The 17,018-nt window shown below is 42.7% G+C and overlaps 2 protein-coding genes across 2 annotated transcripts in view; one reads left to right on the top strand and one right to left on the bottom strand.

Moving 5' to 3' along the window:
- The window catches only part of LOC124140365 (midasin-like), a 158,930-nt gene that overhangs the window by 36,680 nt on the left and 105,232 nt on the right, over positions 1-17,018 (top strand). Inside the window, exons 34-39 of the mRNA XM_048384590.1 lie at positions 1,135-1,257; positions 2,666-2,863; positions 4,014-4,121; positions 4,807-4,995; positions 6,012-6,245; positions 7,926-8,054. Of these exons, the coding sequence (XP_048240547.1) occupies positions 1,135-1,257; positions 2,666-2,863; positions 4,014-4,121; positions 4,807-4,995; positions 6,012-6,245; positions 7,926-8,054 (981 nt within the window). The remainder of the gene's footprint in view (positions 1-1,134; positions 1,258-2,665; positions 2,864-4,013; positions 4,122-4,806; positions 4,996-6,011; positions 6,246-7,925; positions 8,055-17,018) is intronic.
- Positions 10,470-15,091, bottom strand: LOC125373488. Its single transcript, XM_048384591.1, has one exon. It carries the CDS (start codon positions 14,820-14,822, stop codon positions 13,575-13,577), a length of 1,248 nt encoding a protein of 415 aa, XP_048240548.1. The 5' UTR covers positions 14,823-15,091; the 3' UTR covers positions 10,470-13,574.

The following is a 17,018-nucleotide window of genomic DNA, read 5'->3' as shown; positions in this document are numbered from 1 at the left end:
GAACCCGTGTTTGTACTCTGAACCCTTGTTCATGCTCTGAACCTGTGTTTGTGCTCTGAACCCTTGTTTGTGCTCTGAACCCTTGTTCATGCTCTGAAATCCTTGTTCATGCTCTGAAACCCGTGTTCGTGCTCTGAACCCTTGTTCGTGCTCTGAAATCCTTGTTCATGCTCTGAAACCCTTGTTCGTGCTCCGAACCCTTGTTCATGCTCTTAAACCCTTGTTCATGCTCTGAACCCTTGTTCCTGCTCTGAACCCTTGTTCTTGCTCTGAACCCTTGTTCTTGCTCTGAACCCTTGTTCATGCTCTGAACCCTTGTTCATGCTCTGAAACCCTTGTTCCTGCTCTGAACCCTTGTTCCTGCTCTGAACCCTTGCTTTGCCTGGCTCGAACTCAGTTATATACAGGCCACCGTCATATTGCTGGTACTTTCTGACTGCAGATGAAACCTTGTCCATTCTTTACTTCCTCCAGTGTGAGAGTGGATTTGTTCTTCATAATTACAGGAACAGGTGTTGGCTGATGTGTGTATCTGTAATGCCCAATGAGACTGTCAAGAACACCAGACCATGACTACATATAAGTGTTGTCTCTAATTCCCTCTGTGTGTTTGTTTGTTTGTTTGTCTGTTGTTTAACGCCGCACTCAGCAATATTCCAGCTATATGACGGCGGTCTGTAAAGTAATCGAGTCTGGACCAGACAATCCAGTGATTGACATCATGAGCATCGATCCACGCAATTGGGATCGATGACATGTATAAACCAAGTCAGCGAACCTGACCACCCGATCCTGTTAGTCGCCTTTTACAACAAGCATAGTCGCCTTTCCGGGAAGTATGGGTTGCTGAATACCTATTCTACCCCAGAATCATCAAGGGGCTCCCTCCGTGTGGGTATTACAGCAACTGATGCCGGTTGTAGCATGCATCGAGGTGACTTGATTGGTTGGGTGGTCTGGCTTGGTGTCTTGGTTGACAGCGAAACATTGCACCCCTATGGCGTGGATTGTTTCATCATGATATCAATCACTGGATTGTTAGTTCCGGACTATTTTTTGAAGTCTGCATTTAACAAAAAAGAAACTATCAAAACACAAAATATTCTTTTTCAACGTGGATGTCTTTTGTTGTAGGATGTGACGGACTTGTTCGGTGCTGACCTCCCTGTGGAGGGTGCGGAGGGGGGGAGGTTTGCGTGGAGGGACGGACCCCTGTTGCAGGCACTGAAGGCTGGACACTGGGTCGTCCTGGACGAGGTGAGTGTCTTCATGTATTGACAATATTTTGCCTTTAACATGTCTTCTCATGTCTTGCTTACATAGCCATTATTTGGCTGTCTTGCTGATCAAGATGTTTGTCTTAACAAGTGGACATTTCAAAATATACCAGTGAAGATATGAACTTTGACACTCCATAAGGTAAAAAAGTTGTGTAATTTCCTTCAGGTAATGGATACAATATCAAGTAGGATATTTATCCCCACAAAGTGTTTTGCAGGGGATATTGAAATGGACACTGTCTGTGCATCTCTGCATCTGTCCGTTTTTGCATGATGTCATTTCCGGGGCAGATCTTTGAAAACATATATTTCTTAACCAAAGTCCTCACATAGATGAACTGGTGCCTTTTGATAGTTTTGGATTTTTTAGTATAATTGTGGTAGTAATGTAATAAATATAATTATGGCTAAAATGGATAGAATTATCATTAAACTGTTATCAGAAATCAGCGGGCCACTGTAACTTGATAATGCCCTCATATTGCTTGACGACGGGCCATTATCGCGCACGTTGTTAGGTGGCATCATAGGATAGGGATACCTGACGTCACGTACAATACTGACGTCATCTGGTTTGTTCTGTGACGTTTCCATGTTTGTAAAAGTGGGTCAGTGACATTCGTGTTGATTGCGGTAAATGTTTCAAAACCTATATTGTTGTTTCCTTTTATTTGATAAAAATTCCATCCATTTTAGCTATAATAACGGTAACACTATTTTTCAGGGCATGATCATTTGCAGAAGCCCTCAGTCTTTTCAACAGTTAATGGAACACCTCGGGCTTCTGCAAATGATCATGCCCTGAAAAATAGCGTTACCTTTGTACTAGTTGACTATTCCCTGCAAGTATTTACAGGCGACTATATTTGTCGTAAGAGGTGGCTAACGGGATCGGGTGGTCAGACTCGCTGACTTGGTTGATGCATGTCATCGATCCCAATTGCATGGATCGATGCTCATGATATCAATCACTGGATTGTCTGGTCCAGACTCGATTATGTACAGACCGCCGTCATATAGCTGGAGTATTGCTGAGTGCAGCATAAACCAACAAACCAACCAACCAAACCAACAAGTATTTACAATTGCGTGTGATATCGATGACTCTTGTTTTTTCTATGATGGAGATTAACATTGAAATTACTTGTTTGTTTATGTCTTTGTTTATACAACTGGTCTTCATATGATATTCGTGTGATATGAAGAGGTCTTGATATGAGGATTCACTCACTGCGCTGAAAATTATTCTGGCCAGAAACTGTTCTACCCATATTATTACTTATAGATAATTGTTCAATAACATCATGCAGTTAGTTGTTGGAATCAAGGTAATGAAGTTAAGAAAGGGTTGAGAATATATTTTGAGGTTGCTGTTTGGTTCACAGCTGAACCTGGCCTCCCAGTCTGTGTTGGAGGGCCTGAACGCCTGTCTGGACCACAGAGCCGAGGTGTTCATCCCGGAACTCGGCAAGACATTCACCATTCAACACGAGCAGACGCGACTGTTTGCCTGTCAGAACCCCCTCAGCCAGGGGGGAGGACGGAAGGGCCTGCCTCGCTCATTCCTCAATAGGTTCACTCAAGTAAGTATTAACTCTCGTTGTGAAGAGTGTTTGGGTTGTAAGTTTCTAGCCTCGCTTATTCGTCAATACGTTCACTCAAGTAAGTCTTTACTCTCGTTGTGAAGAGTGTTTGGGTTGTAAGTTTCTAGCCTTGCTCATTCCTCAATAGGTTCACTCAAGTTATTTCTAACTCCTGTCGTGAAGAGTCTCTGGGTTGTATGTTTCTAGCCTTGCTCATTCGTCAATATGTTCACTAAAGTAATTTCCCATCATCAAGAGTATTTTGGTTGTATGTTTCTACACTGAGTAAGGCAATCTGTCACAGATTAGAGACTATGTATGTTGACTGTCTATAATGATTGTTGGTTAATTGCATGGTGTTTATAGTGTGGTGTATGTAACAGGTGTTTATGTAATTGTGTGGTGTATGTAACAGGTGTTTATGTAATTGTGTGGTGTATGTTACAGGTGTTTATGTAATTGTGTGGTGTATGTTACAGGTGTTTATGTAATTGTGTGGTGTATAGGTGTTTATGTAATTGTGTGGTGTATGTAACAGGTGTTTATGTAATTGTGTGGTGTATGTAACAGGTGTTTATGTAATTGTGTGGTGTATGTTACAGGTGTTTATGTAATTGTGTGGTGTATGTAACAGGTGTTTATGTAATTGTGTGGTGTATGTAACAGGTGTTTGTGTATTTGTGTGGTGTATGTAACAGGTGTTTATGTAATTGTGTGGTGTATAGGTGTTTATGTAATTGTGTGGTGTATGTAACAGGTGTTTATGTAATTGTGTGGTGTATGTAACAGGTGTTTATGTAATTGTGTGGTGTATGTAACAGGTGTTTGTGTAATTGTGTGGTGTATGTAACATGTGTTTATGTAATTGTGTGGTGTATGTAACAGGTGTTTATGTAATTGTGTGGTGTATGTAACAGGTGTTTATGTAATTGTGTGGTGTATGTAACAGGTGTTTATGTAATTGTGTGGTGTATGTTACAGGTGTTTATGTAATTGTGTGGTGTATGTAACAGGTGTTTATGTAATTGTGTGGTGTATGTAACAGGTGTTTATGTAATTGTGTGGTGTACATGGTGTATGTAACAGGTGTTTATGTAATTGTGTGGTGTATGTTACAGGTGTTTATGTAATTGTGTGGTGTATGTTACAGGTATACATAGAGCCACTGTCTAGGGGAGATCTGTTGTTTATTGCGGAGTCCATGTTCCCAGTCATCTCGGGGGACATCTTGACAGCGATGGTGGACTTCAATATGGCGGTAAGTTCTAACACACAGCTGTTGAGTGTACTAATTTGTAACCCAAAACTGGCTTCCACAGGAGATATTGTAGACCATTGTGATGTCATTGGTTACCATGATGTCACAGGCATATGACATCAGTACTGTCTTGGCCACGTAGACAGGTTAGCCGTACTTTTTACACTGGTTATTACTGTTTATTGATTGTCTTCAGTGGAAACATTAGACATGTTGTATTTGTTCAAGTTTCCACTGATATCGACCCGTGAAGATGCAGGTTAGAATAGGTCTTCAGCAACCCATGCTTGCCGTGAAAGGCGACTATGCTTGTTGTAAAAGGTGACAAACGGGATCGGGTGGTCAGGCTCACTGACTTGGTTGATGCTTGTTATCGATGATAATTGTGTGGATAGATGCTCATGATGTCAATCACTGGATTGTCTGGTCCAGACTCATTTATTTACAGACTGCCGTCATATAGCTGGAATATCGCTGACAAACCACAAACAAAAAACAAAACATCAACCCATGGTGATACGGTTTATTACTACTGGGTATGGGCTGTTATTATATTAGGTCACTGTGAATTTCAGCTCTCTTAGGTGTTGTTTTTTCATCAAAGGTAAGTCAGTCCTTAGAACTTATAGAGATATTAATGGTAGTGGATATTATTCTTCAGTTGTTTATTGTGATATGATTCCAGCTTCACAACCAGACGATGATGCAGGGTTTGTGGGGACACCGCGGAGGACCCTGGGAATTCAATCTGCGGGACTTGTTCCGCTGGTGTGAGTTGCTGCTGGCCAATCAGGTGCCTGGAGATTTCGACCCAGGAGAGTATGTAAGGCTGGTCTATGCAGATCGGATGAGGACATTGGCTGACAAGGCAAAGGTAGGCAACTGCTGGGGAAAAACTAACTAAATTCTAAATGTCAAATGCATCAGTCAACTGACACTGCATGAAAATATTTTATTATTTTTTTGCTTGTAGACATTCCAAAACAAGAAGACAAACTTCTTCTCCCTTAAAAAGGTAGCAGGCTGCCTGTTTCATTCTCAGAGAGTTTGGAAGTCTGAGATTGGCTTTGTTGTAGAGTAGTGCCATGCCTACTATTGTTGTTCCCATTGGAATAATCCTGTTACAGGATTCCCTGACACAATAATTGAAGCTGTGAATTGAGAGACAAGTACTATGTTGGGCATGGAGGATTTTTTAAGTGATTGAAGCATTCATAAAATATCAGTTAGACTTGACAATCCACTTGTCAAGCTCCCATCAGGAGATACTCTATCGAATATCATTGCATGGATATATTTCTACTACATTTTAGATATTAACATAACAACGACAAGATAAACATTGTTTTCCCTACCACAATGAATTTAAAATAGTAACTGGATCCTAGCGTGGATACAGTTTTTGGAAACAATTTGCTTTTGTCAGGCAAAGATTGAGTCAGTTTGTTGTTATTTTTACAGTAAACTGTGTTTATTATGAACACGCTTATAACAAACTGACGGAAATAACAAACTGATTTTTGGTCCTCTGCATTTACTGTATATATGCTATATATATATTCTTACAACGAACTACGGTTATAACAAACTAAATTTAGTGGTCCCTTTGAGTTCATTATATCGTAGTTTTCTGTATTTGTTACATTTGCATTGAAAAGAAGGGGAAGGGGTTTGGGATGTGTCTTTTCTCTGAAGCACTTCTGAGTTCAGTCCTGGAGCACAGTTAAAGAATGTTTGATAGAGCTTCTTGTATACCTTTGCACACAACCACATACTAAAGTAGTGCCTAATTCTATTTAGGAATTTGTCAGATGGAATTGTTTGAGGCTGTGGATAACATGCATTGTTCGAAGTGTGGAGGTGACTTAATGTATTGATGGTTGACACCAGGTGTCTGAAGTGTACAACACCCACTTCTCCGGGCTGAACATGAAGGAGGTGTATGGTGGTTCCCGCTACATCGGTGTGGGTGTCCGACAGGTCCAGATTGGCCACGCCTTCTTGAGGAGGTCAGCGTGTGACCCCACGTCAGGCAGACAGGTGTCGCTACAGGTGTTGCATCATCACCTGGAGCCACTCGAGTCCATCGCCAAGTGTGTGCAGATGAACTGGATGGCCGTTCTGGTGAGTTGGGCTTTCATGTGGAATCTTTTTGATAGATTATGTCTATAGGTCTTCAGCTACCCATGTTTGCTGTAAAAGGTGACTATGAATGTCGTAAGAGGTGACTTAACGGGATCAGGTGGTCAGACTCACTGACTTGGTTGATGCATGTCATCGTATCCCAACTGTGTGGATCGATGCTTATGATATCAATCACTGGATTTTCTGGTCCACACTCAATTATTTACAGACCGCCATCACATAGCTGGAATAATATAACTGGAATATTGTTGAGTGCGACAACAAACAAACAAACAAAGTTGATGGAGATACCTTAACTGGGGGGTAACCAGTGTATAAAGATGACTACTTGGAGTAAACTGGGTTTTTTATAGTAGGAATAGGTAGTCCATATTTGTCTCAAGGGGTACAAGTGGCCCCAGGAGACCCGGGTTCAATTCCTGACATGGGTACAATGTGTGAAGCCCCTTTCTGGTGTCCCCTGCCGTTATATTGCTGGAATATTGCTAAAAGTGGCATAAAACGTCACTTACTCACTCACTCACTCACTCACTCACTCACTATGACTGAAATATTATAAGGGGCTTGATTTAGCTATATAAAACATGCACCAGTACAACCAATTATTGAAAAGTGCAACCTTAAAATCTATTTCTACATGCACCAAGTGCTTGTTAAAATATTCAAATTTGTGTCTAACTGACTATTACATTTCTACACAACTATCTTTTCACAGACAGTACCTCTTAGCTTTATACACAACACTACATAAATAATTCCTCGGTTATATGTAATTTGTCATACTTTCTTGGGCTTGACGTCATCAAACTGTGGGTCCTTCAAGATTATGTGCACATCCTTTTACGTTGCACAGCAGTATTTATGTAAAATCATGACAGTCCTCAGAGGGGGGCGGTTGGGTAGCCTAGTGGTTAAAGCGTTAGCTCGTCCAGCCGAAGACCCGGGTTCGATTCCCAACATGGGTACAATGTGTGAAACTCATTTCAGGTGTCTCTCGCCATGATATTGCTGGAATATTGCAAAAACGTTGTAACACCTCACTCACTCAGTCATCAGAGATCTGAGATGACCGTGTTCAGTTTGTGCTTCTATATTTCATCTTTGATAGCTTTACGGGACAAGAGTGCAACCTTACAATTGCCTGGTGCGACTGGGTTTTCATGTCAGCATGCACCTGCTGCAAGTTACATGAAGTTCCTTAAATCTAGCCCTGCAATAGAAAGAGATGTTAACTCCAGCCCCTGTTTGTCTCCATGTTTTAGTCGACGTCTGTCTGTGTGTCAGGTTGGGCCCCAGTCCTGCGGGAACTCCAGCCCCTGTTTGTCTCCATGTTTTACTAGACGTCTGTCTGTGTGTCAGGTTGGGCCCCAGTCCTGCGGGAACTCCAGCCCCAGTTTGTCTCCATGTTTTACTCAACGTCTGTGTGTGTGTCAGGTTGGGCCCCAGTCCTGCGGGAACTGCAGCCCCTGTTTGTCTCCATGTTTTACTAGACGTCTGTCTGTGTGTCAGGTTGGGCCCCAGTCCTGCGGGAACTCCAGCCCCTGTTTGTCTCCATGTTTTACTAGACGTCTGTCTGTGTGTCAGGTTGGGCCCCAGTCCTGCGGGAACTCCAGCCCCTGTTTGTCTCCATGTTTTACTCAACGTCTGTCTGTGCGTCAGGTTGGCCCCCAGTCCTGCGGGAAGTCCAGCATGGTACGTCTGCTGTCGGAGCTGACCGGCACAACGCTCCATGTTCTGCCCATGAACAGCGCCATGGACACCACAGAACTGCTGGGAGGATTTGAACAGGTAGGGACACTTTTCCTCCTGACTGTCTATTTAGTATGCTCATTCATGCCATAGTGTTCATTTCTATTTATAAGATTTTAAGGGGGACTTGAATTATTCCTTCTCTGATAATTATCCAGCAGAGGATTTATGGCCGTTCATGCTATGTTGATTTCAGAAACAAACAAAATGGGAATTAACCGAGAGTATTATTGTTCCTGTAAGTTTCTCTTATATTCATGATTGTGGAAAGCTGTGAGCACCCCAACAGGGCCCCTTCTACATTCCCACTAGACCCGTGAAGATCCGGGGTAGAATAGGTCTTCAGCAACTCATGCTTACTGTAAAAGGCAACTATGCTTGTCGTAAGAGGTGACTAATGGGATCGAGTGGTCAGGCTTGCTGACTTGGTTGATGCATGTCATCATATCCCAATTGCGTGGATCAATGCTCATGATGTTAATCACTGGATTGTCTGGTCCAGACTTGATTATTTACAGACGCCTTCATATAGCTGGAATGATGCTGTGTGCGGCGTTAAACAACAAATAAACAAACAAACAAAACATTCCCACTACCTGGGTAGTCAGCTGATACAGTGGGACCAGGCGAAATACAAGTGTAATGTAATACAAGTGACTTTCCTTGCTCGTAGGTTGCACCAAAGTGGTAATCTTTTCACTTTGAGTTTTCCTCCCACATTTAGCTGACACGCCGTGATATAACTGCAATACTGTTCAACGAGCTTAACAAGACTCACCAATACACCCATCCAACTCACTCACTCACTCGGCTCCTGTGTTTACTCTCGTCACTCTGTTGGGTGGTCCGTGGGTTAAGTGTTTGCTCACGTCACTGAAGACCATGGTTTGATTCTTACATTGGTAAATTGTTTACAGCCCAAGCTTTGTGTCCATATCTACTGGAGTAGTCACTGGAGTGCAGTGATAAACAACACTCACTCACTCACTCACTCTAGGTGTCCACGTCTGCTGGAGTAGACACTGGAGTGCAGTGATAAACAACACTCACTCACTCACTCACTCTTTGTGTCCACATCTACTGGAGTAGTCAGTGGAGTTCAGTGATAAACAACACTCACTCACTCACTCACTCACTCACTCACTCACTCACTCACTCACTCTAGGTGTCCACGTCTGCTGGAGTAGACACTGGAGTGCAGTGATAAACAACACCCACTCACTCACTCTTTGTGCCCACGTCTGCTGGAGTAGACACTGGAGTGCAGTGATAAACAACACCCACTCACTCACTCACTCTAGGTGTCCACATCTGCTGGAGTAGACACTGGAGTGCAGTGATAAACAACACTCACTCACTCACTCTTTGTGTCCACATCTACTGGAGTAGTCAGTGGAGTGCAGTGATAAACAACACTCACTCACTCACTCACTCTAGGTGTCCACGTCTGCTGGAGTAGACACTGGAGTGCAGTGATAAACAACACTCACTCACTCACTCTTTGTGCCCACGTCTGCTGGAGTAGACACTGGAGTGCAGTGATAAACAACACCCACTCACTCACTCACTCTAGGTGTCCACATCTGCTGGAGTAGACACTGGAGTGCAGTGATAAACAACACCCACTCACTCACTCACTCTTTGTGTCCATGTCTGCTGGAGTAGACACTGGAGTGCAGTGATAAACAACACTCACTCACTCACTCACTCACTCTAGGTGTCCACGTCTGCTGGAGTAGACACTGGAGTGCAGTGATAAACAACACCCACTCACTCACTCACTCTAGGTGTCCACGTCTGCTGGAGTAGACACTGGAGTGCAGTGATAAACAACACTCACTCACTCACTCACTCTAGGTGTCCACGTCTGCTGGAGTAGACACTGGAGTGCAGTGATAAACAACACCCACTCACTCACTCACTCTTTGTGTCCACATCTGCTGGAGTAGACACTGGAGTGCAGTGATAAACAACACTCAATCACTCACTCACTCCAGGTGTCCACGTCTACTGGAGTATTCACTGGAGTGCAGTGATAAACAACACACACTCACTCACTCACTCACTCACTCTTGGTGCCCACGTCTACTGGAATATTCACTGGAGTGCAGTGATAAACAACTTTCACGCACTCACTCACTCACTCACTCACTCACTCACTCTTGGTGCCCACGTCTACTGGAATATTCACTGGAGTGCAGTGATAAACAACTTTCACGCACTCACTCACTCACTCACTCACACTCTCTCACTCTTGGTGTCCACGTCTACTGGAATATTCACTTGAGTGCAGTGATCAACAACACTCACTCACTCACTCACTCTTGGTGCCCACATCTACCGGAGTAGTCACTGGAGTGCAGTGATAAACAACATTCCCTCATTCCACAGCAGGCATTTTGCTGGAATATATTTTAACACTTACTACTGACAAATACTTGAACTGAGAATTGATGATTTCTAATATAATACTTTTATTCATGTCAGCTACAACACCTGCTGATCAGGCAACAATGGCAGCCATGTTGTTGAATAACCACAACGGGCTGCTTACAGATAATACCTTACAAGGTGTCAGATAGGATGTATGGCTTCTGACAGGCCACATTAGTCTTCCCATGATGATATGTGAATGTCTCTGGTACAAGGGGACACACAGGAGTCGCACACTGTCTTGTGGTGCAGCCATCCTGTGTGTGTGTGTTTGCTGATCACACTATGTTGACACCACTGAAATGTCCAGGACATGGTGTCTGTGTATGGCCAATGCATCAACACAGGCTTATCGAGTCTGTTGTCCCAACTGGCTGTGGGTTTGACACCAGTGAAATGTCCAGGACATGGTGCCTGTGTATAGCCAATGCATCAACACTGGCTTATCGTGTCCGTTGTCCCAACTGGCTGTGGGTTTGACACCAGTGAAATGTCCAGGACTTGGTGCCTGTGTATAGCCAATGCATCAACACTGGCTTATCGTGTCCGTTGTCCCAACTGGCTGTAGGTTTGACACCAGTGAAATGTCCAGGACTTGGTGCCTGTGTATAGCCAATGCATCAACACTGGCTTATCGTGTCCGTTGTCCCAACTGGCTGTGGGTTTGACACCAGTGAAATGTCCAGGACTTGGTGCCTGTGTATAGCCAATGCATCAACACTGGCTTATCGTGTCCGTTGTCCCAACTGGCTGTGGGTTTGACACCAGTGAAATGTCCAGGACTTGGTGCCTGTGTATAGCCAATGCATCAACACTGGCTTATCGTGTCCATTGTCCCAACTGGCTGTTGGTTTGACACCAGTGAAATGTCCAGGACATGGTGCCTGTGTATAACCAATGCATCAACACTGGCTTATCGTGTCTATTGTCCCAACTGGCTGTGGGTAACAGAAGCCAGGGATGTTTTTTATCCGACAAGCCGTCCTTTTTTGCTCCTTCCATTTGTTGGAAGTCAATGAAACTGTAGCTTCCCTGCACAATCTGTGGCATTGTTTCTTTGTGTGTTGTTAAGTGCAACACTCAGCAACATTCCAGCTTATATGACATGTAAATAATCAGTACTGGACTAGACAATCTAGTGATTGATATTGTATTGATATTAATCTTGGTGCAGTGACACACAATCAACCTCAATGACCACCCTGTCCATTACAACCCCTCTTACAACCAGCATTGGTTTACAGTTTCTATCTCAATCCCCTAGACAGGCCCCAACAACAACAACAACAACAACAACAGGTTCTTTGATATGTATAGATTGTCCCCAAGACATTCAGCTTTCACTATCGCTGTTCCATAGTGAAGGAATGTTCATATTTGTTTACTGACTGCAACAGATGTATAGATTGTCCTCAAAACATCCAGCTTTCACTGTCGTTGTTCCATAGTGAAGGAATGTTAGTATTTGTTGACTGACTGCCACAGATGTATAGATTGTCGCCAAGACATCCAGGTTTCACTGTCGTTCCCTAGTGAAGGAATGCTAGTTTTGTTTACTGACTGCCACAGATGTATAGATTGTCGCCAAGACATCCAGGTTTCACTGTGGTTCCCTAATGAAGGAATGCTAGTTTTGTTTACTGACTGCAACAGATGTATAGATTGTCCTCAAGACATCCAGATTTCACTGTCGTTGTGTTCCATAGTGGATGAAGGTTAGTATTGTTTATTGACTGCAACAGATGCATTTTATTGTCCCAAAGACATCCAGGTTTCACTGTCGTTGTTCCATAGTGAAAGAATGTTAGTTTTGTTTACTGACTACCACAGATGTATAGATTGTCGCCAAGACATCACCTTTCACTGTCGTTGTGTTCCATAGTGAAGGAATGTTAGTATTTGTTTACTGACTGCAACAGATGTATAGATTGTCGCCAAGACATCCAGGTTTCACTGTCGTTCCATAATGAAGGAATGTTAGTATTTGTTTACTGACTGCAACAGATGTATAGATTGTCGCCAAGACATCCAGGTTTCACTGTCATTCCATAATGAAGGAATGTTAGTATTTGTTTACTGACTGCCACAGATGTATAGATTGTCTCCAAGACATTCACCTTTCACTGTCGTTGTGTTCCATAGTGAAGGAATGTTAGTATTTGTTTACTGACTGCCACAGATGTATAGATTGTCGCCAAGACATCCAGGTTTCACTGTCGTTCCATAATGAAGGAATGTTAGTATTTGTTTACTGACTGCAACAGATGTATCGATTGTCGCCAAGACATCCAGGTTTCACTGTCGTTCCATAGTGAAGGAATGTTAGTATTTGTTTACTGACTGCCACAGATGTATAGATTGTCGCCAAGACATCCAGGTTTCACTGTGGTTCCCTAATGAAGGAATGCTAGTTTTGTTTACTGACTGCAACAGATGTATAGATTGTCCTCAAGACATCCAGATTTCACTGTCGTTGTGTTCCATAGTGGATGAAGGTTAGTATTGTTTATTGACTGCAACAGATGCATTTTATTGTCCCAAAGACATCCAGGTTTCACTGTCGTTGTTCCATAGTGAAAGAATGTTAGTTTTGTTTACTGACTACCACAGATGTATAGATTGTCGCCAAGACATCACCTTTCACTGTCGTTGTGTTCCATAGTGAAGGACTGTTAGTATTTGTTTACTGACTGCGACAGATGTATAGATTGTCGCCAAGACATCCAGGTTTCACTGTCGTTCCATAATGAAGGAATGTTAGTATTTGTTTACTGACTGCAACAGATGTATCGATTGTCGCTAAGACATCCAGGTTTCACTGTCGTTCCATAGTGAAGGAATGTTAGTATTGTTTACTGACTGCCACAGATGTATAGATTGTCGCCAAGACATCCAGATTTCACTGTTCCATATTGAAGGAATGTTAGTATTTGTTGACTGACTGCCACAGATGTATAGATTGTCGCCAAGACATCCAGGTTTCACTGTCGTTGTTCCATAGAGAAGGAATGTTAGTATTTGTTTACTGACTGCCACAGATGTAATGATTGTCGCCAAGACATCCAGGTTTGACTGTTCCATATTGAAGGAATGTTAGTATTTGTTGACTGACTGCAGCCGCACCTCTCACAATATCAGTGTGGATCCCTCGTAGTTTAATGTAAGCGGTTGCTCAGACGATGCGAATCTCTCGTTGTCACTTCCATCAGGATCATCGTTCGTGGTGCCGCCTCGCAGTGGCTGATGGGAAGGCGTTGACTCAAAGTTCTCGTTCATGAATCCTGTGTCGTATGCTTTGTACTTCTGATGTAGCTTGTGTCGGAGCGCTTCTTTAGATCTGGACGTCTTCAAGGGCAGAGAGTTGCTGTAAACCTCGCGCGTGAGAGTCTGACGTTGAAAAAGGTCGTATAATATCATGCCGCAGAAGACGGGAGTTGTGAGAGGGTGGGTCCATGCGAAGATGGTGAGGTATCGGTACACGTAGGCCGGCTGGGAGTAGTGGATGTCGAACAGTGTGAGGAGAAACAACGGATACCAGAACAGGGTGTACGACCCCACCATCATAACCATCATGACGACTCGACGCATGTAGATCTTCAAATTCTTTAAAGCTTTCTTTTTGGCAATGTCGTCAAATTCTATGTGATATTCATCATCTGAGGAATCAGTTGCATTCATTTCCATGGAAACCGTCTGATGGATTAGTGTCCATCTGTGACATTTAGACTGAGAATGTAACTTGCGATAAAACTGCACAAAACTGATAACAGACACCATCAAGGCTCCTGACACCAACAGCACCCACAGAACGTGGATGACGTAGTTGCTGGGTTTGCCGTAGAGGAAGACACAGCTGCCGATGTCGTTGTTGTACTCGGTGGTACCGGGGATGAACACGACGCCAAGATGGAGGAGGATGGTGGTGAACCAGATCATGAAGAGCCCGAAGATGATACAGCAGTAGTCTCCCCTTGATTGGCGTTTGCCCTCCTGCAACTGGTACTCCTCGTTGATGAGGATGGCGAGAAGGTTGTAGGCAGTGAGCGTCATCAGGAAGATGTACGAGGCCCCCAAAGTGTTACAGTATTTCACATGTGTGTTCATTAGCAAGCTGTAACCAAATGGAATACACATCAACGACTTGATTATGTCCAGCAAGCAGTGATGGCAGAGAAAAGCGGAGGAGGACTTTCGGAAACTACGAATTACAAAGATGGCTGCTATTGTTACCAGATTGCCAAGGCCGCCTATGACTGCCACCATGATCAAGATGGCGCCCTCAGTGCGTTCGACTGGGGTTGGCGGCTGCCACGTGTAGTTCTCCACCGATACAGGACCATCGTCATGGGTGGCGATAATGTACTCTTGAATCATTGTGATGAGACTACGATCCGTGTGTCAGTTTGTGCAGATTTTATACTTTGGTTTGTATGATTCCTGTAGGTAGTTGTGTCTCCCTGGACTGGATATTCTTGAAGATGTTGATCACAATTGAGTTATTTGGTCTAGCTCATTCATTCTGTGAGCATATGCCCATTCCATTTTCTTTTTAACATAATGTTATTGTCCTTCATATTTGTTGATCAGTAGAGAGTGTTTCACCATCTTGTAATAACTGTCACATCAAGGTTGCTCAGCGTCAAAAGCCCCCTGCAAAAAAAAAAAATCATTGAGAAATATGTAAGTTTGAACATTTTTCAACATGTTCAATGTACTTTGGAAGAATAATTTCCACAAATATTCAATTTCTTCAGCTAATTATTTGATGCTGTATATTTTTGTAAGTATTAAATGAATGTTTGTTAACGTTTTACCATCTCAGACAGCTGTTGGTTTTCTGTTACCCAGGAGCTGCTTCTTCGCGAGAACACGGTCAGAGCAGCTCTTGTATAAACAAAGTGTTTTCGAGTGTGTTTTTCAGTTAGTTACAGTCTGATAGCTCTATTTTCCAGTCAGATGATGCAGAGTAATGCTTTTCCCAAGCGTTTGCAGCAAGCTGATCGACACTCCTAAGTGAAACTAATGCATATCAGTATGTGATCAAAACTCATGATTCCGTGATTTAGCTGTGAAATTCTAGCAAATTAATAATCTGTCCATTTGTCAATACTGCCATGTGAGATTGATGTCTCTCCACACAGTCCACCAGCAAGGTTCTCAAGCTTCACAAATGTGCACGGCAAATTACAAATGTAATAAGGTTTCTCTCCGTCGCTGTACGCTCCTTTACGATTCACTCGCAACATGCCGTGTCCCTCAGATAATTAATTTTTCTCTTGGAAGTGATTGTAGGAAAAACGCGTGGACTGTTTTATCTTATAAACCTTAAATCAATGTTTGAGTCGAGTGGGCTAGAGTGGGCTCAACTTGTGGCTCGGGACGATTATGGCCTGTCTGGGCCATCACTCTCAATGGCCGACTTGGCTCGCTAGAGGCACAGCCTCTCACAATAATGGCTTTTTGATGGGACATAACTTTCTAAATACATACTATTACATCTCACTAACTTAGAAATATTTCACTTGTTTCTGATTTTGTAAAATAAACTGGACAGTTTTCATATCAAGAATGTTGTTTGTTGAACAAAAAAAACAGAACTGTGATTTGTTTTATGGAATAAGTTGCAGAAAATGAAAGATTAAGACAGAAAACATAAATAATATTGGATCAAGAATGAAATAATTTTAGGATCCTGCGACAAAGGAGAAATAAATGTGGTTAAGGGAATAGCCAGTAGACATTATTTCAATCGGTCGTGTCATGTTACAGTATTATGATAGTTCCAGTCACATTGGACTGAGATTTCTTCAATCATATTAAAATGTATTGATTATGTAGACTTATTCATACATCTTTATGGTGAAGGCTGGGAGAATGTCAGAACACCGAATGCATGGATGCTTAAAGGAAACTATCGACCTGTAGAATATTTAAACACACTCCATTGACATCCATCTTCTTTTTATCTAACTGAATTAAACTTTTGTTGGCAAACATCTGAATATTGCAAGAAAATATCAGATAGCGTAAGATAGCGTATGTACATACTATGTACACTATAAATATATTCCAGATCTCTGAAACACATTTCTCTTGGAGCAGTGCAGCAAAGATACAGCATGGACATGTTTCAGAGATCCTTGATTAAAACTGATGTATGAAGATATGAAGGGATTGCTCATTATTGCAATTATGAGGGGTGGTAGCCAAGTGGTTAAAGCGTTCGCTCGTCAAGCCTAAGACCCAGGTTCGATTTCCAACGAGTACATTGTGTGAAGCCTATTTCTTGGCTCCTCCCAGGATATTGCTGGGATATTGCTAAAAGTGGCATAAAACCATACTCACTCATTTATTCCAATTATGAACTAGATAAGAAGCAAGAACGTAGGCGTATCGAGTGTGGGGTTCAAGGGGTCCAAGGGGTCCAAGGGGTCCGGACCCCCCACCCCACCCTTTTTGAAACCAAATGTAGTATGTTGTAGGCAGTAAGTTATCCGAGAATGGATTTTGATATTTTGGACTTCTCCCTTTAAAAACTGCTTGATCCGCCCTTGCAGAACATTATTATTA

Source organism: Haliotis rufescens, unplaced genomic scaffold, assembly GCF_023055435.1.
Source record: "Haliotis rufescens isolate VD_foot unplaced genomic scaffold, xgHalRufe1.0.p SCAF_5, whole genome shotgun sequence".
In the NCBI taxonomy this organism is placed as follows: Eukaryota; Metazoa; Mollusca; class Gastropoda; order Lepetellida; family Haliotidae; genus Haliotis; species Haliotis rufescens.
Note: the sequence above shows the minus strand (reverse complement) of the source record. Positions and strands in the feature narration are given on the sequence as shown.